Source organism: Gorilla gorilla, chromosome 13, assembly GCF_029281585.2.
Source record: "Gorilla gorilla gorilla isolate KB3781 chromosome 13, NHGRI_mGorGor1-v2.1_pri, whole genome shotgun sequence".
Classification (NCBI taxonomy): Eukaryota; Metazoa; Chordata; class Mammalia; order Primates; family Hominidae; genus Gorilla; species Gorilla gorilla.
In genome coordinates, this window is record NC_073237.2 from 96545419 (window position 1) to 96572202 (window position 26784).

The 26784-nt window shown below is 38.2% G+C and overlaps 1 protein-coding gene across 17 annotated transcripts in view; it reads left to right on the plus strand.

Annotated features, from left to right (window-relative positions):
- INVS (inversin) overlaps positions 1-26784 on the plus strand; it is a 239845-nt gene that overhangs the window by 123455 nt on the left and 89606 nt on the right. For 15 of the 17 annotated variants that reach the window (XR_008668233.2, XM_055350048.2, XM_004048356.5 and 12 more), the window contains 5 exons: positions 3681-3854; positions 7263-7430; positions 17652-17832; positions 20161-20270; positions 24204-24375. Coding sequence is in view for 16 of the 17 variants with exons in the window: in XM_055350048.2 (XP_055206023.1) it covers positions 3681-3854; positions 7263-7430; positions 17652-17832; positions 20161-20270; positions 24204-24375 (805 nt within the window). In the remaining variant the exon portion in view is untranslated. Of the gene's footprint in view, positions 1-481; positions 610-3680; positions 3855-7262; positions 7431-17651; positions 17833-19060; positions 19148-20160; positions 20271-24203; positions 24376-26784 lie in introns of those variants that run through there. The other 2 variants (XM_055350054.2, XM_063696620.1) reach the window with 2 other exon arrangements.

The following is a 26784-nucleotide window of genomic DNA, read 5'->3' on the forward strand; positions in this document are numbered from 1 at the left end:
TTTTTGATGATACTTCTATGAGAAACAAAGATGAAATTATGTCAAAGAGCTTTGTAATACGTAAAACAAAGTACAAGCATTGTACTGTTACCTGCTTCATAACAAGGCTCAATGAATATTTGCTGAATGAATGAATGAGTAAATATCATTACTGAGTTGCACTGTGTCTTGTGAGGGTAGAGTCCTCAGAATAATGTAAAGTGTAAATATGCCAAGCACTGTGTCTATAGCTCAGTAGTTACCCCCACCAACATATACTAGTTTCCTTCTTCTCCTTCCCTTTTCCTCTAATTTCCAATCAAAATGACTGTCTGATTGAATATCTTTAAAGGTCATGATGAATTATTCTGTAATATTTGAAATGTTATGTTCAGAAAGGTCAAACTTTATTTTTCGGTATGAAGTGTCACACAGATTTGTTTTTCCTGGGCAAACTTTTTTTTTTTTTTTTTTTCCCCCAAAGAAAAGATGGCAAGAAATTTAGAGCAGGGTGCCCTCTTGAGGAAATTTTAGCATCTTCCTTCTCAAGAACTGACATCAAATGAAATGACAAGTCCAGATAAATGATGTGCCCTATTAATGAAGCTCAGAAAAATGAAACATTAAAAAGTAAGAATAACCAAATACCAGGTATTTGAGAATTAAGATTCTTAACTGTTATGATCTAATATAGCAACTATAAATAAGAATTTTTATCATTCATTTATTTATTTATTTTTAATTTTTTTTTGAGACAGAGTCTCACTCTGTCACCCAGGCTGGAGTGCAGTGGTGCAATCTCAGCTCACTGGAACCTCCGCTTCCTGGGTTCAAGGATTTTCATGCCTCACCCTCCCGAGTAGCTGGAACCACAGGCTTGCACCACCACGCCCGGCTGATTTTTTTTGTATTTTTAGTAGACACAGAGTTTCACTATATTGGCCAGCCTGGTCTCGAACTCCTGACCTCAAGTAATCTGCCCGTCTCGGCCACCCAAAGTGCTGGAATTACAGGCATGAGCCACCACTCCCAGGCTTGTAAATAAGAATTTTTAAATGAAAACAAAAACCTCTAGAAGATATTTCATTTCTTCTTATTTACTCATTTCTTCAAGTAATATTTATTAGGCACCTATTCTGTGCCAGGAACTATGCTGAGCACAGGGATCAATAAAACATGGTCTCTGCTTTCATGGAGCTTACAGTTTGTGAGGGAGCTCACACTGAAGAGAAACAAACAAATATATATGTAATTGCAAACTGAGAAAAGTACTATGAAGGAAATGAATAGGTACTAGAATAAAGAATAACAAGTAAGTTCTATTTAGGGTCGTCAAGGGAAGCCTCTCTGAGAGGAAATACCCAGCAGAGTCCGTTGGCTTTTCCACCTATTCCAAGTCTTCCCATCTAATATAGACAGTCTACAGATCCTCTTTCCTAGCCATGGTCTTTCTTATCTTCTCTTATCTCTGCCCCTGTGGTGGACTGAATCAATCCTATCTCTGCCCCTGTGGGCAAGCAGTTAGTTCTCATTAGTCCTTCTGCACCTCACTGTCACTCTAGTAACCTTGACTTACAGCAGGGATGTCCAATCTTTTGGCTTCCCTGGGCCACACTGGAAGAAGAAGAATTGTCTTCGGCCATACATAAAATAGCACTAACAATAACTGATGAGCAAAAAAACAAAAAAAATATGCAAAAAAATCTCATAATGTTTTAAGAAAGTTTAAGAATTTTGTTGGGCCACATTCAAAGCCATCCTGGGCCACATGCAAGCCGGGTGCCGCGGTTTGGACAAGCTTGCTGTAGAGCTGCACATTCTTCACAGTAGGTGGTCTGCTTGATTAAAAAATGTATTCCTTACTAATATTGATAGTCTCTCATAGGAGAACATCAATGCATTATCATGCTAAAAGGGCCCACTTCTAACAAGGTTAAGGATGACAAATGGACAAATAATCCTGCCTGCCATTATCCTCTGAATAGGGAGAGATAACTAGGCACGAAGTAGGCTGAGAACCTGATCAGGCAATACTGTTTGGTCACACTGACCTTGAAATATCTGAGGTACCAAGCACATAGAAACCTCCAACTGGAAGTAAAAATGAGGAAATAGATCTGAGAAAAGAGCCCAGAAGAACAATTTTTAGAGTCTTATTTTGTTCAAAGCTCCCATGTTACACAGACTTACTATGTAATGGTTGGCCTGGCTTATTAACACTCTTGCTGTGGCCCTTGTAACTAAGCTTCTTTCTCTTTTTTTTTTGAGATGGAGTCCGGCTCTGTCACCCAGGTTAGAGTGCAGTGGTGCGATCTCCGCTCACTGCAACCTCTGCCTCCCGGGTTCAAGCAAGTCTCTGCCTCAGCCTCCCGAGTAGCTGGGATTACAGGCGCCTGCCACCACGCCTGGCTAATTTTTGTATTTTTAGTAGAGACGGGGTTTCACCATGTTGGCCAGGCTGGTCTTGAACTCCTGACCTCGTGATCCACCCACCTCAGCCTCCCAAAGTGCTGGGATTACAGGCATGAGCCACCGCACCCGGCCTGCTTCTTTCTTGAGGTGGGTTGATTCTACCAGACTGGAGGATTTAACTGACGTGGAGAGTACTGCCTGCAAGTGGGTGGGCCTACCATGACTTCTGAGTTGGCATTTAGGTGACCGTTTGAGTCTGGGATCCAAACTTGGTTGTTTTTTTTTTTTTTTTTTTTGAAACGGAGTCTCACTCTGTCGCCCAGCCTGGAGTGCAGTGGCACGATCTCAGCTCACTGCAAGCTCCGCCTCCTGGGTTCACGCCATTCTGCTGCCTCAGCCTCCTGAGTAACTGGGACTACAGGCGCCCACCACCACGCCCGGCTAATTTTTCGTAGAGATGGGGTTTCACCGTGTTGGCCAGGATGGTCTCAATCTCCTGACCTCGTGATCCGCCCGCCTCGGCCTCCCAAAGTGCTGGGGTTGCAGATGTGAGCCACCACGCCCGGCCCTGGGATCCAAACTTTGAATAAGCTGCCTCTACCTTAGTTGTACCCATAAATAGCTTTCTTTAAGAAAACTAATCATCCCTCCCTTATTAACCAGAGGGCCTGAACAAAACATTTAACTTCTTTGAATCTCAGTTTCCTCACCTGTAAATTGGGATTTAACATCTCTGCTTATTTTGCATTATTACACTTTGAGTATAAATAATAGGTACTATGTTGGTCAAAATGTGCTGAAACTAATACACCTACACATTGCTGCTGTTAGATAGCAATTTGGAAAATACACCAAACACTGTAAAATGTGCAAACGTCTTTGACCCAACAATTTGGTTCCTGATAATTTATTCTTGTGAAAAAATTAAGAAAAAAAATGTGAAAAAAGATGTACATTGAAGCATTTTCTACAAAAGAAAATATTAGAAACATTCTAGATATCTAACAATAATAGACTGGTTAAATAAAACATGTTGCTTTTATTTGCAATAAAATATTGGCCAACCACTATGTAAATTATATTCATGTAGAAAGTTCTTGGAAGGAAACATGAAAAAATAAAACAATTGATATCTCAGTATAGTGGAATTACAAGCATTTTTCCTTATTAATTTCTCTGAATGTTATTACTCTAGGAGAATAATTAACATACTTAAAACATTTTAAAATTAAAAAAAATTTTGACCCCATAGTACATTTTTTTCTTATCATCTCTTGTTTTTTATTTAGGGAAATTATCGTTTCATGAAACTCTTACTTACACGCAGAGCAAACTGGATGCAAAAGGATCTGGAAGAGATGACTCCTTTGCACTTGACCACCCGGCACAGGAGCCCTAAGTGTTTGGCACTTCTGCTGAAGTTTATGGCACCAGGAGAAGTGGATACACAGGATAAAAACAAGGTAATGGATACTCAAAATCAAAGACTAATAAGACCAGAAAGCAAATGCTTCCTTTTATGATGTGAAATTTCAAGGAAGAAGGCCTGAGTTACCACATATATACATGGTAGAACAATTCCAAATCTCCATACATCTCAGGGAAGTATTTCACTTAAATTCTGTCATTTTATCCTCTCAGCAACCATGTGTGTTAGGTAGTATCATCTTTTTACAGATGGAAAAACTGATGCTGAGGAAGATTAAAAGTTTGCCCAAGATGCAAGTGGCAGAACTAGAATTCAAATCTAGTCCTGTCGGACGGGCGCATTGGCTCATGCCTGTAATCCCAGCACTTTGGGAGGCCGAGGCAAGTGGATCAGCTGAGGTCAGGGGTTCAAGACTGGCCTGGCCAACATAGTGAAACCTCATCTCTACTAAAACTACAAAAATTAGCCGGGCATGTTGGCATGCGCTTATAATCCCAGCTACTCAGGAAGCTGAGGCATGAGAATTGCTTGAACCTGGGAGGCGGAGGTTTCAGTGAGCCCAGATAGTGCCACTGAACTCCAGCCTGGGTGACAGAGTGAGACTCTCAAAAAAAAACAAACAAAAATCAGTCCTGTCTTAACTCCAAAATCCAATATTTGACAGGGAGTCATAATAGTTACTATAGGTGGTTAGAGTCATGATGGCCAAATGCCTATGGCAATGTCCTAAATGCTTAGTAGTTTAGTGGCCTACGCTTTGGTATCAGACTTCCTGGGTTTCAACCCAGAATCCACTACATAACTTGTTCTGTGTCCTTGAGCAAATTGCTTAACTCCTCTGTGCCTCAATTTTTGTATGTATGGAAAAAGGGTAATAGGATTACTCTTAGGTTCAGCATAGTATTACATTTCAGTAAATAGAATCAGAACAAGTATAACATAGGAAAAGAAAGGAATTACGTGTTGTTTACTGAAGATGTGGTTATAGGTAATTAGTAAGTGCTATTATACTTGTGGCTTTTTAAAAATCTGCAGTTGTTAGTAAGCAAAAGTAATAAGTTAAATAGTGAGTGTTCATATTAAATGCCTATAGGTACACCTTGAAGGAATACCATGTATGTCAGTTTCTAAAGTTTTTAATGTGACAGATGAGCTTGGTTCCTGCTCATTAAATTATCTAATTGTAGATTGGATTGCTGACAATGCTACTCACGAGGGCTAATATATATTTAAACAGTTCTTACATTTTTTCTTAATAATTATCCTAATAGGGAAGCCAGTCTTATAGAATTATGTTGACGAGAACAGCAGAAGAGATTTTAAAGCAACTTCAACAAGTTCAAGATGATCATTTTCAACTTTTATCTGAAATAAAGTGTGAACATTGTCAAAATCAAAATGGAGTTGTTTCTGTTTAAAACAACAACAACAAAACCTGACAGAGCTAGGGAAGGCCATGAAGAGAGGATTCTTGTGCTTGTAAGCCTGATTTAAAAAAAAAAAAAAATCACAGACTGTGCAAAAACCACAGCCTTGCACAAAGGCCATCATAACCTTACACAAAAATTACTTCTTCAAAGACATTTGCCCAGCAACTGCCTGTCCAACCTTGCACTGGCATTATCTTTGTTATCGATCTTTGTAGCCAAGGATCATCATTTGAAAACAATTACGTAATCCTCCTCATTTTTCTTTTAAAAACTTTTGTCTTCCTTTACTTGAGTACACATAGTTTAGCAATGCCCTACTACCAGATACCAAATAAACATTATTTTCTTTCTTTCTTTCTTTTGAGACAGAGTCTCACTCTATCGCCCAGGCTGGCGTGCAGTGGTGTGATCTTGGCTCACTGAAACCTCCACCTCCCAGGTTCAAGCGATTCTCATGCTTCAGCCTCCCAAGTAGCCGGGATTACAGGCGTGCGCCACCAGGGCCAAATAATTTTTGTATTTTTAGTAGAGACGGGGTTTCACCATGTTGACCAGGCTGGTCTCGAACTCCTGACCTCAAGTGATCGCCCGCCTCGATCTCCCAAAGTGCTGGGATTACAGGCATGAGCCACTGCGCCCAGCCAAACATTATTTTCTTTTAGAGAGACTCTGTTATTTAGGTTGACTAAAGCAAGTGCTGCTGTATTTTCAAAATGTATCTTTTCATCAATAACTGGGTCTAATAATTTATCCTCTAAAATTATAGTTAAATTAAAATTTATCTTCTGATATATAGAATGGGTTCCAGATGCATGAATTTCCTATGCATGGATTTTTTTATAGATATTAAAATTCGAAACATCCTATCAAGTTCTTAAGGTCCTTGGTGATAACCAGATGTGCATTATCAAGATCGTCACTTACTTTGTTGATGATTATTTATAAATGACTGGGCCGCTTTCTCTTTCTCAGTGTTATCAGTACCGGATGAACTAAATAACTGTCATGCCTAAGAGGTCAGATTCTGGAGTCAGACTGCCTGGGTTAAAATCTCAGTTCAGCCACTTACTTCCTTTGTGTCCCAGAGCAGATTACTTAGGTTCTGTGTGCTGTTTCCTCATCAATCACATGCAAATTTAAAAACATACTTGTCTCCCAGAGATAGTAAGATGACTGCATGCAATTAAATAGACAATAGTCTCCCTCGTTCAAAGGAAATATATTCCAACACCTCCAATGGACACTTGAAACTGCGGATCGTGTCAAACCCAATTCCCGTCAATAGGAACACATTTCTGTTCATATCTTCTACCCACAAATGTAGTACTTTTTCCATCTTAACTAAGCACTCATCAGGCACTATGGCCATAATTTTTGCAGTTTGGTATGCAACAGCAAAACCAGCATGAGTTTCTTCTTCCTTCTTTACAGTTTCACAGATAGATTTGTTCTTACGGTAGAGCTTAGCAAACTCAACAAACAGTTTTTTCTTATTAAGTTGAGAGCTTTCACCTTTTCACTTAAAGGAAACACTTCATAGCTGCTCTTTGGCACATCTGAATCACCAGTATTAATAATTTTGAGCTTTGGGGCCATTAAGTAAAAGAAGGATGACTTGAACACAAGCACTGTGAATCTAATATTGTGACAATGAATGGGATAACTGAGTTGGCTGCTAGGTGACTAACTGGCAGGGAATGTCTACAGTGGGGATATGCTGAACAAAGGAAGGATTTGTGTCCCAGGTAGGATGGGGTGGGATGAAGCACTATTTCATCATGTTATTTAGAATGGCACACAATTTAAAACTTATGAATTGTTTATTTCTGGAATGTTCTATTTAATATTTTTAGACTTTGGTTGAACACAGAGACCTGAAATCATGAAAAGGGAAAACAAAGATACAGGGTAACTACTGTATAAAACTCTTATAACAGTGCCTGTCCCACAATAAAAGATTGGGGAAAGTTAGTTTTTACTGTTGTTATTTTGAGAACCTCTCGATTTTGCAGCAAACAGCTCTGCATTGGAGTGCCTACTACAATAACCCTGAGCATGTGAAGCTGCTCATCAAGCATGATTCTAACATTGGGATTCCTGATGTTGAAGGCAAGATCCCACTTCACTGGGCAGCCAACCATAAAGATCCAAGTGCTGTTCACACAGTGAGATGCATTCTGGTGAGTTGAATGGTACTGCTAGACCTGAATGGCCTTGAAATTTTTTTATTATGAATTATTTAATATATCCAAAAGTGTATATTTGATATACGAGCAAATTATTAAGCAAAACAATACAACAGACATATGGACTCATCCCCCAAGAAGTAGAACATTTCAGTACCACTATTTAAGACCACATAGAGGTTTCCTATGTCCCAGTTTTTAAACACATTCATTCCCCCTATGTCGTGCTCATTCCTGTATCCCAGCAACTACTTCCCTGAACCCTGAATTTATATTTATTTCCTTACTTTGTTTCATACTTGTTTTTATTAAACAGTGAATAGATATAAGTATCAGTAAAATACATGTAAAGTATAAATAATAATGAAACAACAAATACTCATATACTCAATATCAAGTTTAAGAAAAAGTATATTACCATTACCTTTGAAGTCCTCTGAGTGGAGTACCTCTCAGTCTCATTCTATTCTCTCCTTTCACAGAGGCAACAACTGTCTTCAATCTTGTGTTATCATTCCCCTGATTTCCATTACCACATTTATTTGTATCCTTAAACAATATATTGCTCAGTTTTTAAAGGTTTTGAATTTGATATACAAGGAATTATATTGCATGTTTTTGTTTTTGTTTTGTTTTGTTTTTTTGCAATGCCCTTTTCTTTCTCGCTCAACCTTATGCTGTTTATTTTATTTTTTTTTGAGACAGAGTCTTGCTCTGTCACCCAGGCTGTAGTACAGTGGCATGATCTCGGCTTACTGCAGCCTCCCCTCCGAGGTTTAAGCAATTCTCCTGCCTCAGCGTCCCGGGTAGCTGGGACTGCAGGCGTGCGCCACCATGCCTGGCTAATTTCTGTATTTTTAGTAGAGACCGGGTTTCACCATGTTGGCAAGGATGGTCTCGACCTCTTGACCTCGTGATCTACCTGCCTCAGCCTCCCAAAGTGCTGGGATTACAGGTGTGAGCCAACGTGTCTGACCACTGGTGATTTTATCTATGTTGCTGCATGTAGCCATGATATATTAATTCTTACTGCTATATAGGATTCCATCTTATGAATAAGCCACACAGTATTCATTCTGTTATTGACAGATGCTTTGTTTGCAGTTTTTTGTTATTTACAAACAGTGCTGCATTGACATTTTTGAACATATCTAGGATATATATTTAACTGGTTGTTATAGGTGTATAGGAATGCAATTGATATTTTTGATCATTGATTACATATCTAATTCGCTAAACTCCTTATTTGTTTCGAATATTTATCAGTAGATTCTTTGAGGTTTTCTAATCCCTCTCTCCCAGCTTCTAACTTACATGCTATGATAGTCCAATAGTTAGTCATATTTGTTTTTAACACACAAATTAGACTTTAAAGTATTATTTTTTAATCGTTTTTTACAACCTCTGATACTAAAAGTATTATTTTGTATATGCAATGCTTAGCTCTGCATTTTTTTTGTATCTCAAATTTTCCTTCTAAAGTTATTATTTTACATCCTGAAATATAGTTCTTAGATTTTTTTTTATTATTATACTATAAGTTCTGGGATACAGGTGCAAAACGTTCAGGTTTGTTACATAGGTATACATGTGTCATGGTGGTTTGCTGCACCCATCAACCTGTCATCTACATTAGGTATTTCTCCTAATGCTATCCCTCCCCTTGCCCCCCACCCCCCAACAGGCCCCACTGTGTGATGTTCCCCTCCCTGTGTCCATGTGTTCTCATTGTTCAACTCCCACTTATGAGAACATGTGGTGTTTGGTTTTCTATTCTTGTGTTAATTTTCTGAGAATGATGGTTTCCAGCTTCATCCATCTCCCTGCAAAGAACATGAACTCATTCTTTTTTATGGCTGCATAGTATTCCATGGTGTATATGTGCCACATTTTCTTTATCCAGTCTATCATTGATGGGCATTTGGGTTGGTTCCATGACTTTGCTATTGTAAATAATACTGCAACAAACATATGTGTGTGTGTGTCCTTATAGTAGAATGATTTATAATCCTCTGGGTATATACCCAGTAATAGGATTCCTGGGTCAAATGGTATTTCTGGTTCTAGATCCTTGAGGAATCACCACACTGTCTTCCACACTGGTTGTACTAATTTACACTCCACCAACAGTGTAAAAGCATTCCTATTTCTCCACATCTTCTCCAGCATCTGTTGTTTCCTGACTTTTTAATGATCGCCATTCTAACTGGCATGAGATGGTGGTATCTCATTGTGGTTTTGATTTTCATTTCTCTAATGACCAGTGATGATGAGCTTTTTTTCATATGTTTGTTGGCCACATAAATGTCTTCTTTTAAGAAGTGTCTGTTCGTATCCTTTGCCCACTTTTTGATGGTTTTTTTTTCTTTTAAATTTGTTTAAGTTCCTTGTAGATTCTGGATATTAGCCCTTTGTCAGATGGATAGATTGCAAAATATTTTCTCCCATTCTGTAGGTTGCCTGTTCACGCTGATGATAGTTTCTTTTGCTGTGCCAAAGCTCTTTAGTTTCATTAGATCCCATTTGTCCATTTTGGCTTTTGTTGCCATTGCTTTTGGTGTTTTAGTCATGAAGTCTTTGCCCATGCCTATGTCCTGAATGGTATTGCCTAGGTTTTCTTCTAGCATTTTTATGATTTTAGGTCTTACGTTTAAGTCTTTAATCCATCTTGAGTTAATTTTTTGTATAAGGTGTAAGGAAGGGGTCCAGTTTCAGCTTTCTGCATATGGCCAGCCAGTTTTCCAAACAACATTTAGGAAATAGGGAATCCTTTCCCCATTGCTTGTTTTTGTCAGCTTTGTCAAAGATCAGATGGTTGTAGATGTGTGGCATTATTTCTGAGGTCTCTGTTCTGTTCCATTGGTCTATATATCTGTTTTGGTACAAGTACCATGCTGTTTTGTTTACTGTAGCCTTGTATTATAGTTTGAAGTCAGGTAGCATGATACCTCCAGCTTTCTTCTTTTTACTTAGGATTGTCTTGGCTATACAGGCTCTTTTTTGGTTCCATAGGAAATTTAAAGTAGTTTTTTTCTAATTATGTGAAGAAAGTCAATGGTAGCTTGATGGAAATAGCATTGAATTTATATATTACTTTGGGCAGTATGGCCATTTTCATGATATTGATTCTCCCTGTCCATGAGTGTGGAATGTTTTTCCATTTGTTTGTGTCCTCTCTTATGTCCTTGAACAGTGGTTTATAGTTCTCCTTCAGGGAACTACAATGTGAAGAAGTCCTTCACATCCCTTGTAAGTTGTATTCCTAGGTATTTTATTTCTCTTTGTAGCAATTGTGAATGGGAGTTCACTCATGATTTGCTCTTTGTTTTTCTGTTTTTGGTGTATAGGAATGCTTGGGAGTTTTGCACATTGATTTTGTATCCTGAGACTTTGCTGAAGCTGCTTATCAGCCTAAGGAGTTTCTGGGCTGAGACGATGGGGTTATTTAAATACACAATCATGTCATCTGCAAACAGAGACAATTTGACTTCCTCTCTTCCTGTTTGAATACCTTTTATTTCTTTCTCTTACCTGATTGCCCTGGCCAGACTTCCAATACTATGTTGAATAGGAGTGGTGAGAGAGGGTATCCTTGTCTTGTGCCAGTTTTAAAAGGGAATTCTTCCAGCTTTTGCCAATTCATTATGATATTGGCTGTGGGTTTGCCATAAATAGCTCTTATTATTTTTAGATATGTTCCATCAATACCTAATTTATTGAGTGGTTTTAGCATGAAGCGGTGTTGAATGTTATCGAAGGCCTTTTCTGCATCTATTGAGATAATCGTGTGGTTTTTGTCATTGGTTCTGTTTATGTGATGGATTACATTTATTGATTTGCATATGTTGAATCAGCCTTGCATCCCAGGGATGAAGCTGACTTGATCGTGGTAGATAAGCTTTTTGATGTGCTGCTGGTTTCGGTTTACCGGTATTTTATTGAGGATTTTCGCATTGATGTTCATCAGGGATATTGGCCTGCAATTTTCTGTTTTTCTTGTGTCTCTGCTAGGTTTTGGTGTCAGGATGATGCTGGCCTCATAAAATGAGTTAGGGAGGATTCCCTCTTTTTCTATTGTTTGGAATAGTTTCAGAAGGAATGGTACCAGCTCCTCTTTGTACCTCTGGTAGAATTCGGCTGTGAATCCATCTGGTCCTGGACTTTTATTGGTTGGTAGGCTATGAATTACTGCCTCAATTTCAGAACTTGTTATTGGTCTGTTCAGGGATTCGACTTCATCCTGGTTTAGTCCTGGGAGGGTGTATGTGTCCAGGAATTTATCCATTTCTTGTAGATTTTCCAGTTTATTTGCATGGAAGTGTTTATAGTATTCTCTGATGGTAGTTTGTATTTCTGTGGGGTCAGTGGTGATATCCCCTATATCATTTTTTATTGTGTCTGTTTAATTCTCTCTTTTCTTCTTTATTAGTCTGGCTAGTCATCTATTTTGTTAGTCTTTTCAAAAAACCAGCTCCTGGATTCACTGATTTTTTTGAAGGATTTCTCGTGTTTCTGTCTCCTTCAGTACTGCTCTGATCTTAGTTATCTCTTGTCTTCTGTTAGGTTTTTAATTTGTTTGCTCTTGATTCTCTACTTGTTTTAATTGTGATGTTAGGGTGTCAATTTTAGATCTTTCCCACTTTGTCCTGTGGGCATTTAGTGCTGTAAATTTCCGTCTAACCACTGCTTTAGCTGTGTCCCACAGATTCTGGTATGTTGTGTCTTTGTTCTCATTGGTTTCAAAGAACTTATTTATTTCTGCTTTTATTTCATTATTTGCTCAGTAGTCATTCAGGAGCAGGTTGCTCAGTTTCCATGTAGTTGTGCGGTTTTGAGTGAGTTTCTTAATCCTGAGTTCTAATTTGATTGCACTGTGGTCTAAGAGACTGTTTGTTATGATTTCCATTCTTTTACATTTGCTGAGGAGGTTTTACTTCCAATTACGTGGTCAATTTTAGAATAAGTTCTATGTGGTACTGAGAAGAATATATATTCTGTTGATTTGGGGTGGAGAGTTCTGTAGATGTTTATTAGGTCCACTTGATCCATAGCTGAGTTCAAGTCCTGAATATCCTTCTTAATTTTCTGTTGCGTTGATCCATCTAATATTGACAGTGGGGTGTTAAAGTGTCCCACTATTATTGTGTGGGAGTGTAAGTCTCTTTGTAGGTCTCGAAGAACTTGCTTTATGAATCTGGGTGCTCCTGTATTGGGTGCATATATATTTAGGACAGTTCGCTCTTCTTGTTATATTGATCCCTTTACCTTTAAGGAATTCCCTTCTTTGTCTTTTTTGATCTTTGTTGGTTTAAAGTCTGTTTTATCAGAGACTAGGATTGCCACCCCTGCTTTTTTTTTTCTTTCCATTTGCTTGGTAAATCTTCCTCCATCCGTTTATTTTGAGCCTGTGTGTGTCTTTGCACGTGAGATGGGTCTCTTGAATTCAGCACACTGGTGGGTCTTGACTCTTTATCTAATTTGCCAGCCTTTGTCTTTTAATTGAGGCATTTAGCCCATTTACATTTATGGTTAATATTGTTATGTGTGAATTTGATCCTGTTATCATGATGCTAGCTGGTTATTTTGTACATTAGTTGATAGTTTCTTCATAGTATGGTTGGTCTTTATATATTGGTATCTCTTTGCAGTGGCTGGTACCAGTTTTTCCTTCCCATATTTAGTGGTTCCTGCAGGAACTCTTTTAAAGCAGGCCTGGTGGTGACAAAAATCCCTCAGCATTTGCTTATCTGTAAAGGATTTTATTTCTCCTTCACTTATGAAGCTTAGTTTGGCTGGATATGAAATTCTGAGTTGAAAATTCTTTTCTTTAAGAATGTTGAATATTGGCCCCCACTCTCTTTTGGCTTGTAGGGTTTCTGCAGAGAGATCTGCTGTTAGTCTGATGGGTTTCCCTTTAAGGGTAACCTGATCTTTCTGTCTGGCGCCCCTTAACATTTTTTTCTTCATTTGAACCTTGGTGAATCTGATGATTATGTGTCTTGGGGTTGCTCTTCTTGAGGAGCATCTTAACGGTGTTCTGTGTATTTCCTGAATTTGAATATTGGCCTGTCTTGCTAGATTAGGGAAGTTCTCCTGGATAATATCCTGAAGTGTGTTTTCCAACTTGGTTCCATTCTCCTCATCACTTTCAGGTACACCAGCATAGGTTTGGTCTTTTCACATAGTCCCATATTTCTTGGAGGCTTTGTTCATTCCTTTTCATTATTTTTTCTCTAACCTTGTCTTCATGCTTTATTTCATTAAGTTGAAAGTTGATCTTCAGTCTCTGATATCCTTTCCTCCACTTGATCGATCCGGCTGTTGATACTTGTGTATGCTTCACGAAGTTCTCGTGCTGTGTTTTTCAGCTCCATCAGGTCATTTATGTTCTTCTGTAAACTGGTTATTCTAGTTAGCAGTTCCTGTAATCTTTTATCAAGGTTCTTAGCTTCCTTGCATTGGGTTAGAACATGCTCCTTTAGCTTGGAGGATTTTATTACCCACCTTCTGAAGTCTTCTTCTGTCAATTCATCAAATTCATTCTCTGTCCATTTTTGTTCCCTTGCTGGCAAGGACTTCTGATCTTTTGGAGGAGAAGAGGCATTCTGGTTTTTGGAATTTTCAGCATTTTTGCACAGGTTTTCCCTCATCTTCATGGATTTATCTACCTTTGATCTTTGATGCTGATGACCTTTGGATGGGATTTTTGTGTGGGTGTCCTTTTTGTTGATGTTGATGTTATTGCTTTCTGTTTGTTAGTTTTCCTTCTAACAGTCAGGCCTCTCTTCTAGGGGTCTGCTGGAGTTTGCTGGAAGTCCACTTCAGACCCTGTTTGCGTGGGTGTCACCAGCAGAGGCTACGGAACAGTAAAGATTGCTGCCTGTTCTTTCCTCTGGATGCTTTGTCCCAGATGGGCACCTGCTAGATTCCAGCCGGGGCTCTCCTGTATGAGGTGTCTGCTGACCCCTGCTGGGAGGTGTCTCCCAGTGAGGAGGCACAGGAGTCAGGGACCCACTTGGGGAGGCAGTCTTTCCCTTAGCAGAGCTCAAGCGCTCTGTTGGGAGATCTGCTGCTTTCTTCAGAGCTGGCAAGCAGGAACATTTAAGTCTGCTGAAGCTGTGCCCACAGCCACTCCTTCCCCAGGTGCTCTGTCCTAGGGAGATGGGAGTTTTATCTATAAGCCCCTGACAGGAACTGCTGCCTTTCTTTCAGAGATGCCCTGCCCAGAGAGGAAGAATCTAGAAAGGCAGTCTGGCTATAGCGGCTTTGCTGCGCTGTGATGGGCTCTGCTCAGTTCAAACTTCATGGAGGCTTTGTTTACACTGTGAGGGGAAAACCGCCTACTCAAGCCTCAGTAATGGTGACGCACCTCCCCCCACCACGCTCAGGCATCCCAGGTTGACTTCAGACTGCTGTGCTGGCAGCGAGAATTTCAAGCTAGTGGATCTTAGCTTTCTGGGCTCCAGGGACGTGGGACCCACTGAGCAAAACCACTTGGCTCCCTCCCTTTCCAGTGGAGTGAACAGTTTTGTTTCCCTGGGGTTCCAGGTGCCACTGGGGTACAAAAAAGAACTCCTGAAGCTAGCTCAGTGTCTGCCCAAACGGCCACCCAGTTTTGCGCTTGAAACCCAGGGCCCTGGTGCTGTAGGCACCCTAGGGAATCTCCTAGTCTGAAGGTTCTAAAAACCGTGAAAAAAGTGTAGTATCTGGGCCAGATACCGTCCCTGCCGGCGCTGTGCGTCACGGCTTCCCTTGACTAGGGGAGGGAGTTCCCTGATCCTTTGCGTTTCCCAGGTGAGGCGATGCCCTACCCTGCTTCTGCTCACCATCTGTGGGCTGCACCCACTGTCTAACCAGTCCCAATGAGATGAACTGGGCACCTCAGTTGGAAATGCAGAAATCACTCACCTTCTGCATTGGTCTCATTGGGAGCTGCAGACCAGACCTGTTCCTGTTTGGCCATCTTGCTGAGTTGTCCTCTTGACTCCCTTTAGTATAGATCTTTCGGTGGTCAACTCTCTGGTTTTTTGTTTGTTTGTTTTTAGTTTTTTTGGGACAGAGCCTTGGGCTGTCTCCCAGGCTGGAGTGCAGTGATGTGATCTCAACTCACTGCAACCTCTGCATCCTGGGTTCAAGTGATTCTCCTGCTTCATCCTCCTGAGTAGCTGGGACTACAGGCACATGCCACCACACACAGCTAAGTTTTATATTTTTAGTAGAGATGGGGTTTCACCATGTTGGCCAGACTGGTTTCGAACTCTTGGCCTCAAGTGATCCACCTACGTCAGCCTCCCAAAGTGCTGGGATTACAGGCATGAGCCACCACCCCCAGCCAGCTCTCCTTTTTAATTGTTAAGAATGTATGCCTCTTGAAAAAAAAATGATTATCCTGTGTACACAGTCCTAGGAATCTATTTTTCTCAGCTCTTTCAGCATATTATTTTGCTACTTTCTGCCTTTTATTATTGCTCTTAAGGAGTCTGTTATTGGTCTGTCATTCCTTTATACATGATGTATCTTTTCTCTCAGGCTGCTTTTACATTTTGCTCTTTGTTTGGCATTCTACAGTTTTACTACAGTGTGTCTAGGTGTGGCCTTTTTAAAAAATCCTGTTTGGTATACATTCTGATTATTGCATCTCAGTTCTGCCAAACATATATAGCTGTTATCTTTAAATATCACCTCTCCTTCATTCCCTTTACTCTTGCCTTTAGGGTCTCCAATTATATATCTTTTAAGGCTTTTTATCTAATCCTCCATGTCTTTTAACTTCTCTTTCATATTCTCATCTCCTTGTCTCTTTCTGTTGCGTCCTAGGTAATGACATCAGATCTGTCTTCCAGTTTACTAAGTTTTTCTTCAAATAAGTCCAACCTGTTGTTTACCCTATCCATTGAACTGTTAATCTTTGTGATTACATTTTTCACTTCTAAAAGTTCTATTTGGTTATTTTTCAAATCTGCCTGGTAATTTTGGTAATGCTTGCTACAAAGATCCAGTAGAAAAATTAATTAACGTTGTGAACTCACTAATAAACACATGATTAAAAAATCTCAACCCCATTCATAAATGAACTACAAGTTAAAATGGCAGTGAAATGTCTTTCATAACCATAAGGGAAAAATGCAGTAAGCTTGATAATACCAAATGATTAATTTGTGCCAGCATGTAGGAAATAAAAACTTTTACATATTGTCATGGGAGTGTTAATTGGTAAGACCATTTGGAGAGTGATGTGACAATACCTGTTTGAAGATATCCTTCACCCCAGCACTTCCCCTTCTAGGTGTCTAGCCTATGGAAAAATCTCACACATGTGCTACAAGGGATATGTAAAGGAAACATTAATTGCAGCATTGTCTGTAATAGTGAAAAAAAATGGGAATAGCCTAAATGTTCCTCAGTAGGAAAATAGATAACTATATTGTGGTTTATTCAAGCACCTCAATAATTGAACTATTACCAACATAGATATCCAAGGTATAGTGTTGAGAGAAAGAATTGCCAAAGGATACATGTCCGTTGCCATAATGTAAACATTTGAAAACACACATACAAAATTTATATATTGTTTATGGATACATACATATATACAAAAGTGTAAAACATACATCTTTAGTTGAATGATAACAGAAACAAAAGCATATCAGGCAAAATGTTGACACCTTTTTAATCTAGATAATCAGTATGTAATGGTTATATTATTTTCTGTACTTTTTATAATTAAATATGAAAATAATTTTTTAAAGATTTAGACTTTGTACCTTTTCCATGATTTATCACTTCTGCTGAGAGATAATGTAGAGGTCTTATTTCGAAAATTCCTCAGTTAATTCCTCTGCCAGGCTGGGCACAGTGACTCACACCATAATCCCAGCATTTTGGGAGGCCGAGGTAGGAGAATTGCTTGAGCCTAGGAATTCAAGACCAGCCTGAGAAACATGGCAAAACCCCATCTCTACAAAAAACAGAAAAATTAGCCAGGTGTGGTGGGGTGTGCCTGTAGTCCCAGCTACTTGGGAAGCTGAGGCAGGAGGATTGCTTGAGCCCAGGAGTTTGAGGCTGCAGTGAGCTGTGATCATGCCACTGTACTCCAACCTGGGTGACAGAACAAGACCCTGTCTCAAAAAAGAAAGAAAGAAAAAAATACTTACACCAAATGTAATTTATTGAGGATTCCATGTATGTCTGAAGTCTCTGGTTCCTTCAAATCAGGATGCTGCTCCAACAGAGTCTTTACTGAACTGGCAAGACTATGAGGGTCGAACTCCTCTTCACTTTGCAGTTGCTGATGGGAATGTGACCGTGGTTGATGTCTTGACCTCATATGAAAGCTGCAATATAACGTCTTATGATAACTTATTTCGAACCCCACTGCACTGGGCAGCTTTATTAGGTACGTGACTCAAAGGATCAACAGTAGAAGGAACTGCATGAGTATAGGAATATTTCTATGCCTTCCCTTCCACTGTTTACTCCCAACTCCTAGTTAATTATTTTGATTTCTAACTGATATGTTGCATTGTTTTATAAACTAAATTATAGTAATATAAATTTATTTTATGTTAAATATTAGTTTTAATTTCAACATCATATCTTCACTTTAAATTTTTGTTATAAAAGTAATTCACATTTAGTGACAACATGTGAATGTAACATAAACCTCTTCTCACATTCAGCGCCTATATTTTTGGGGAGGAGGGCTTTAATTTTATGTTTGTGCTAATACTATGATATTTGAGTTTGTTTCTTTATATTTTCCTGAAATGCCTTTTACTTAACCTTTTTGAAGATCACTTTTATAGATGAGAGAGTGTATATATGTGTATGTTTTATGTGTATGTTGGGGTTTTTTGTGTGTGGAGTCAATCTGAGAGTCTTTCTCTTTCAATGAAGGAGTTTTACCCATTAATAGTCATTGTTATAAGATAAATAATCAGGTCTTTTTTTTCCTGCTATCTTTCTATTCTTAGTGTTTTCAGTTTAACGTTTTGTTTTGTTTTGTTTCCTGTTTCCTTTGCTTTCTGCTCTTTGGTATATGGATTAGATTTGATGTTGTTATTTGGTTTTGAATTGCCTAATGTTTTAGGAGGGTTTAGGAGTGGCTACTTTTAAATTTATTAAAAACTTTTTAAAGCCTGAATCAGAGTCAAGAGCAAAAATGCATCTATTGATTCCCACCTATTTAAGACAAAAAATTTAGCACAGATACTCATCACCGTTTTAGTACTTGTTAATATAATCTGAGATTTCCCCCTAATTATTATAATCTTGATCTTAGTTTTTAAATTACACGTTATCTTTTTTTTAAATGATGTTTATATGTGCACTCACTTTTATCGCCAGATTTAGAATTATTATTCAGATTTCATCTTACATCCCTTTTTATTTTTCCTTTGGATTCTGGGCTTACTTGGCAAATTTGTCTCCACGTAACTAAACTGACTTTTTGTTCTATAAGTTTTGCTTTCTTTCTGCCTCCTATATAGATTGTATTTTGGGTTATATTTTTATTTCCTTGTCTTACCTATATTTCTTTTTATCTCATTTCATTTCCTTTTAACTTCCTTCCATTACTTTTTCATTTCACTCTGTTTTCTTCTTAGAATACCCTGTTTCTGTTTCATAGAAGCCATCTCTTTTTGCACTAAGTCGAGGATACCAGTTTCCTGAAATTTTCCTCTGGATCCTTCTCTAGATCATTTTCAGAGGTATGCTGCTTATCTTCCTGACAGTGTTTCTTTTTCACTTTCCTATAGTATGTTTTTATGTAGTCTTTACTGAATTTTTCCCTTTATTTCTCAAACAAAATGATATGTGTTTAGAGTAACTATGTGGCAAAGATTGTCTTTAATCCCACATTTGTGTTATGGAGAACTCCATCTTAGACCACCTCTGGAGAGCAGATAGATGAGCACAATTTCCACTCAAATTACTTTTCTCTGCTTGGCTTTTATGCAGTATATCCTTGCTCTGCTAATGGGGCATCTTCTTCATTCTCCAATATCTGAAAGCAATAGAGTGTATGAAATTTCAGGTTTCCTACGTATGCTACTACCAGGTTTATTCATTTTTTAATATTTTCTACAGCTCTTCACTTGTGGAGATCACATCCTCCAGAATGCACTATATTGTCTTCATCGCTGCCTTATCATGCCGGCCCACTTGTTTTCTGAGATTTGAAATCACTGCCTAGATGTTATAAAATATAAATATAATAAAAGATTGTGGAAAGGAGAATATAGGGATGGGAAGCCTCAGAGATAGAAGAGGTTGTATTATAGTTTGTCCACCTGAATAGAAGAGAACAGCTATGCAGTTCTGTTTGGTTGGGCAATGGAACCTTGAGAGTAGGAGCAGTGAAGGCTAAGAGGGCTTGGCTCTAAAGCACCTTCCCCTCCTTTGCTTTAGGCAGCTTTATAAAGTGAAGCCAGGGAATGCAATGAGGTGATACCTAATATAGTTTTTTCTCAGCCTGGCAATTATACTTAATTCATTCCTACCTGATTGAAGCATTAAGTTTTTAGTAAGTTTTCATTCTGTTCTACCTCATATTAATATGTTAGTGAGAAGTTAGAAGAGGCTGCATTGGGGGCTGCTGTTCAGAAACCATTGTGAATGCTGTATTATGTTAGTGATTTTTCTTATCTTTTTCATTTAAATAGATTATAAATTAATTAACATCCTTTATAAGTGATAATTACCTTTTTGTGTCTTTTCTCAGGCCATGCACAGATTGTCCATCTCCTTTTAGAAAGAAATAAGTCTGGAACTATCCCATCTGACAGCCAAGGAGCCACACCTTTGCACTATGCTGCTCAGAGTAACTTTGCTGTAAGTGCTCTTTTTTCTTAGTGAAAATTGTTATTTTTATGTAATTGTAGATTCATATGTAGTCGTAGGAAATAATACAACAAGATTTCATGTACCCTTCACCTAGTTCACTCTGTTTTTATTTATTTATTTATTTATTTTTCCAATAAGCTTTTTGCACTCCTACACCTAATTCACTCTAATGTTAACATCCAATACAATATCATAAACAGGAAATTGACATTGATACAATGCCTGATCTTATTCAGCTTTGCCCAGATTTACTTAGACTCATTTGTCTGTTTTTATGTAGCAATTATCTTTTAACAATGGTTCATGCTGTTCACTCTGTGATGCAAGTGATAGTCTGAGGTTTTTTTTTTAAGTTGTTAGTCACATCTGAAGTTTTATACAGTTTTTATTTTAATGTTAAGCATAACATTTTACTTTACTGTAAGAATACTTCATCTTTATATTACTTTTATAGCACTAAGAACATCTTAGTGTTCAGCCACGTGTAATTGTCCTTAAAGCAGTGTGGCAAGGCTTTGGAACTAGAACAATCTCGGCTAGAATCTTGTCTGTGCACTTTGCTAAACGGCATTACCTTACACAAGTTTCTTAATCTTAGTTTCTTCATATGTAAGATGAGGATAATTTTACCTTTTCTTCCAGGATTGTTGTAAAGATTAGAGAAAATTTATGACAAGTGCCTGCTGTATACCTTAGCATAGAGCAGGTACTCAAGAAATAGAATGTACTCTCATTACTACTAGTGTTGATAATTATGTATATTATACGTCTGAGAAGGCAAAAATGAATTATTTCCAAAAATACTGAATAGCATTCATAGTTCTTCCCCTCCACTTTCTCATCCATTATGTCCCCAGTCCACGCCGCAACATGATAGCGTCTAGGCTACTTCAGCTTCCTGAGTATGAATGGCCATCAAGAACCAGATTCATCCAAGGATGCACATGTTAAAACAGATTTTGCTGCCTTCTACATGGGTATGCATAGTGAAACCCTTCGTTTCATCAAATTATAATAATACCATCAGGCCGAACACAGTAGCTCACACCTGTAATCCCAGCACTTTGGGAGGCAGAGATGGGCGGATCACCTAAGGTCTGGAGTTCAAGAACAGCCTGGCCAACATGGTGGAAACCCCGTTTCTACTAAAAATACAAAAATTAGCCAGGCGAGGTGGCTGGCGCCTGTAGTCTCAGCTACTTGGGAGGCTGAGGCAGGAGAATCACTTGAACCTGGGAGGCGGAGGTTGCAATGAGCCAGGATAGCGCCACTGCACTCCAGCCTGGGTGACAGAGCAAGACTTCATCTCAAAAATACATAAATAAATAAATAATACTATCATCAAGCATAGTATAATTTCATCTTCGTGACCTCTCCAAATGCTCCATTAAATACTCAGATCTCTAAAATATCTTATCTTCACACACTTCCTACTCTGCTATCCAGAACAACTATTCCTATAATCCTTGCTTCTTGTATTCCTAATAACTTATTCAATTTACCACCTAGAGTTTTGACAAATCATTATCTATTATCACCTAACAAAGCAGTATTTTAGGAGAAGCTTTTTCTTATTACAAATAGATAGGAAATTAACCTGACCCAGTCTAGTCAATCTATGGAAATCACAGCTCAACCCATAAATCAACACAAGGCTATTAGATAAGTCATGTTATCCCCTGTTTACAGAAAACAAAACAAAACAAAACAAGGTTCCATGAGATTAAATGACTTGCTCATGGTCTTGAACCCAAAATTTAGACTCCAAATTTAATATATATATACAGACACCAATAATTAAATAGGTGTGCTAATGGAAACAAGAAAGAATGGTAGAACATTATTCTTTATAATGACTCAATAATATAATAATATAATAATATAATAATTGTATTCAAAGAAATATTTTGTTGGATAATCTGCCAATTCCAGAGTTGATTTTTAATAATTATACAAATTATATAAGCTCAGTTTCAAGTCCCTTGATCTCCTTGTCCTCTATTAACTGACAAGAAATTACAACTCGTTCCTTGAAAAATGCAGACACATTCCCCTACACACACAGAGCCCTGTAAACATTCATCATTAAGTAAAAACATACTCAGCAAAGAAATGTTTGCAAATTAGTAAAAGAAAACAAAGCAAAAAATCACAAACTTTTACCTCAGTAACTCAACAAATAGTCTTAAAAGTAGAAAGCAGTGTGTGATGCTGTGGAAGGAGTGCTGTGATTTAACCCTGGATTCTTCCTTTATCTGCCACCAATATTTATATGACCTTGGAACCTAAATTTCTTCATCTGTAAAATAAGGAACTGGATTAGATGAGCCCTTGAATTCTTCTTTCTATAAAATACTGAGAGTCAACATTTTATACATTTTTGATCAGATCACAGCCTCCAGCACTTTTTGTCTGAAACTCTTTTACCTCCATTCAATCAAAAGTTTCTATGATCTTTCTAAAGTTTATGTGAGTCTGAGTTCAGAGTAAAGAGGCAATTTAAAATGCTGGAATATTAACCCCCATTAAAATTGTGAGGCACTAATAGAATTGTCAAGGGTCCTAATTTTTTTTGTTATTTTTGTTTTTGTTTTTGTTTGAGATGGAGTCTCACTCTGTTGCTCAGGCTAGAGTGCAATGATGCAATCTCGGCTCACTGCAACCTCCGTCTCCCGGGTTCAATCAATTCCCCTGCCTCAACCTCCCGAGTAGCTGGGACTACAGGCATGTGCCACCATGCCTGGCTAATTTTTTTTATATTTTAGTAGAGACAGGGATTCACCATGTTGGCCAGGATGCTGTCAATCTCCTGACCTTGTGATCCACCCACCTCAGCCTCCCAAGGTGCTGGGATTACAGGCGTGAGCCACTGCGCCCGGCCCAGTCCTAATTTTTGTATGATTCCATAGAAGAAGGACAATTCAGTAATAAAGGAATTGCTGAATAAATACTTATTTTAATGAATTCAGCACTGCATTTCTCAGTAACCATCAATCAGTATTCAGTAAATGCATTAACCATTTTAAAAATGTTTAGTAACTAATCACATAGTTCCAGTTTGTTCTGGATTTAAGGCAAAAGCAAACAAACAAAAAACACAGTGAGAGAATGCAGAACCTTCTCTGGAGGCATGCCTGAATAGATGGGTCTCATGTAAAATGTCCAGGAAAACATGTATTTTATGGGCCAGGTACAGTGGCTCATGCCTGTAATTCCAGCACTTTGGGAGGCCAAGATGGATGGATCACTTGAGGTCAGGAGTTCAAGACCAGCTTTGCCAACATGGTAAAACCCCATCTCTACTAATAATACAAAAATTAGCCGGGTGTGGTGACACTCAGCTACTTGGGAGGCTGAGGCAGGAGAATCACTTGAACCTGGGAGGCAGAGGTTGCAGTGAGCCGAGATTGCACCACTGCACTCCAACCTGGGCAACAGAATAAGACTCCCTCTCAAAAAAAAAAAAAAAAAAGAAAAGAAAAGAAGGAAAGAAAGAAAGAAAAAGGAAGGAAGGAAGGAGAAGAGAAGAGAACAAGGCAGAAAGAAAGATTTAAATTTTGGTCATTAATAAATAAAACACTGAATACTTCTGAGTTTTCTAACTGTCACTCAAACGATGACCTATAAAGTTTCCAAGCTTGATTGAAGATGATTATTTTCCATTTTGAGGATGTTGAATGGGAGAGTTAGGTTATGTTTATGAAGTGTTATGGACACTACAACTAATTTGTAAGGACAGAGGATTGTTATCTTCGATGGAAATTGTAGTTCTATCATTAATAAAAAGATAATTTAATTTGATTCAAAAGCAAGGGGAAAATGCTTTGCTTCTTAATGGAATTCACATATTATTATATGACTTTATTACCACAGAAAATACTACTGTTTTGTCTCCATTTTTTAAATCAAGTTTTCTTACAGGAAACGGTTAAAGTGTTTTTAAAACATCCTTCAGTGAAAGATGATTCAGACCTGGAAGGAAGAACATCCTTTATGTGGGCAGCTGGCAAAGGCAGTGATGATGTCCTTAGAACTATGCTGAGCTTAAAATCGGACATAGATATTAACATGGCTGACAAATATGGAGGTACAGGTAAGAACTGGTAGACACATTCAATTTGCTTTCATTTAGGTTCCAAAGTGTAGATGTTGCTATAAAATTTGTAAAATAGCAACTTGAAATCATTGTTCCTAATCTAATATTGTTTGACTTTGGTCTTCAGTTTTAAGTTTGGGTTTGCCAGGATGTCACTCCAAAGGTTTTATTTCTTCCAAGTATTATGGCAAAGATTAGCATGTTTCTACCAAATGAATGGTTGCATTTGGTTTAAAACCCTGGTTGCTCCTTAGACATGATTATGGGGACTCTTCTGATCATTTATCTTTTTGTAAAAAAAAAAAAAAAACCTATACTTTAAAACTATGCATATTTAGTAGTCATTAATTACATTTTCAAAAATTTAGAATTTTATTTAAGGAATGCACACATCTAAGTGTATTCTCACCAGTCTCCTTTACTGTGCTCTTTTCTCAGGTTTGAATAGCATTACCACATCCTGAATCTCCCATTTTTAGAGATAACCTCCCATGGCTCTAGAAGCTTCAAAGCTTCAAATCAACCTTGCTTGAAAAACTCTTACTAGATACTTCTTTTAATTTCTTTCTCTAATAGAAGAGGCCTTTACCTATGTGTTGGTTAATGAAAGATAAAGTTTTTCTGCCTCAGTGTCAACTTGGAGGTCTCTTCCTTGTGTACTGTATCGTACTTACAACTCAGAAACAGAAGGAGAAATCACATACCACCACAATAACACTGAATAGAATAAAAAATCAGTGATGGGCTTCTCCATGTTATTTTTTTTTATTTGTAGAAACCTGCTAGAGCTATTTGCATCTACTGTTATCCTGAATAAGATTTTTCTTGGCCACCAAAACTACTGATGCAACAGTAGGGAGAGAGAAGGGAGGGGAGTTGCTTTACTTAAAATCTCCCTCCCTATACTGAGACAACCACAGCCTCAAAAAAAATATTTTAAGAAGACAATACAATTTTACAATAAAGACTTTAACTTTCAAAAGTATTTCTCTATGAAAGCCTTACAGCAGATCTTAAATTTCTTTTTTTTCTCTTTGAGACGGAGTCTCACTCTGTCACCCAGGCTGGAGTGCAATGGCATGATCTTGGCTCACTGCAACCTCTGCCTCCCAGGTTCAAGCAAGTCTCCTGCCTCAGCCTCCCAAGTAGCTGGGACTACAGGTGGATGCCACCACGCCCAGCTAATTTTTTTTTCTTTTTGTATTTTAGTAGAGACGGGGTTTCACCATGTTGCCCAGGCTGGTCTTGAACTTCTGAGCTCAAGCAATCCACCTGCCTTGGCCTCCCAAAGTACTGGGGTTACAGGTGTGAGCCACCGTGCCCGGCCAGCAGATCTTAAATTTCTTAAGGGGCATAGTGCAGACACATAGGATATTGACTTTATAAATGATCTGAACATTTAATTTTTTGTCAGATTTCCATTATATATTCTTCCACTTTATCACTAGCTTTGATTTTAGTTTAACTTTTTCAGGTATTTGAATAAGGTATGGGCAAGGATACTTGCACTCTTTGACCAAAAGTATCTCATATGCACCATGGTTGAAGTTCAGACATAAATTCTTCTCAGATTCATTAATTTGCTGGTTTCTTTCTTCTATGGGGATTTTATTATGTCAGAGATGTCTTCCTGGCATTTCTTTTCTGTGAAAGTGAGTTCCTCTCCGTCATCCCTCTACAGGGTTTTTTTTTTCCTTCCCATTAAAAAGAGGTCTTACCAATAGCAATGTATGACATTATTTAGATCCTGACTCAAATAAATAAACTATAAAAAATGTTAAAGCCATCAGGAAAATGTCAATATTATTGAACATTACAGAATTTCTATTTGTATTTTTTAGGTGTGATAACAGCATTATGGTTTTACCAGTGATTAAGCTATTGTCTCTCAGCTTCTTGTTGATCCTTTTGTCCTTTCTTTGCAATGCTGGGCCTGGGGCTCTGTAAATCACATTTCCCCTTTGCCACAGGTGCTCTTTTAGAGTCCATCAACAGGGAGCATTGGAGGGAGACTGGAAAGCTGGAAGATGGACAAGGGATTACATCTTTCTGTTTGCGTCCTGCTCTTGCTTTTGTCTCGTTTTCTTTTTTTAGAAAAAAAAAGTTAAAAAAAATAATAATAGTAATAATAAGATGGGATCTCACTATGTTGCCCAGGCTGGTCTCAAACTCCTGGGCTCAAGCGATCCTCCCACCTCAGCTTCCCAAAGTGCTGAGAATATCATAAGGCAGATGAAAGCATCATATAATATCTGTGATATTTCAGTGATTTCACATTTGAAGAGCAGAAGAACCCTTTTCCCCCAAATGAAAATTTATAAAACACCTAACATATAAAGCAAGTAAGGGTTGAGTGGTTCTGACTAAATCAGAAGTGGAGCATTACCCACTTGACTGTCTATTCCC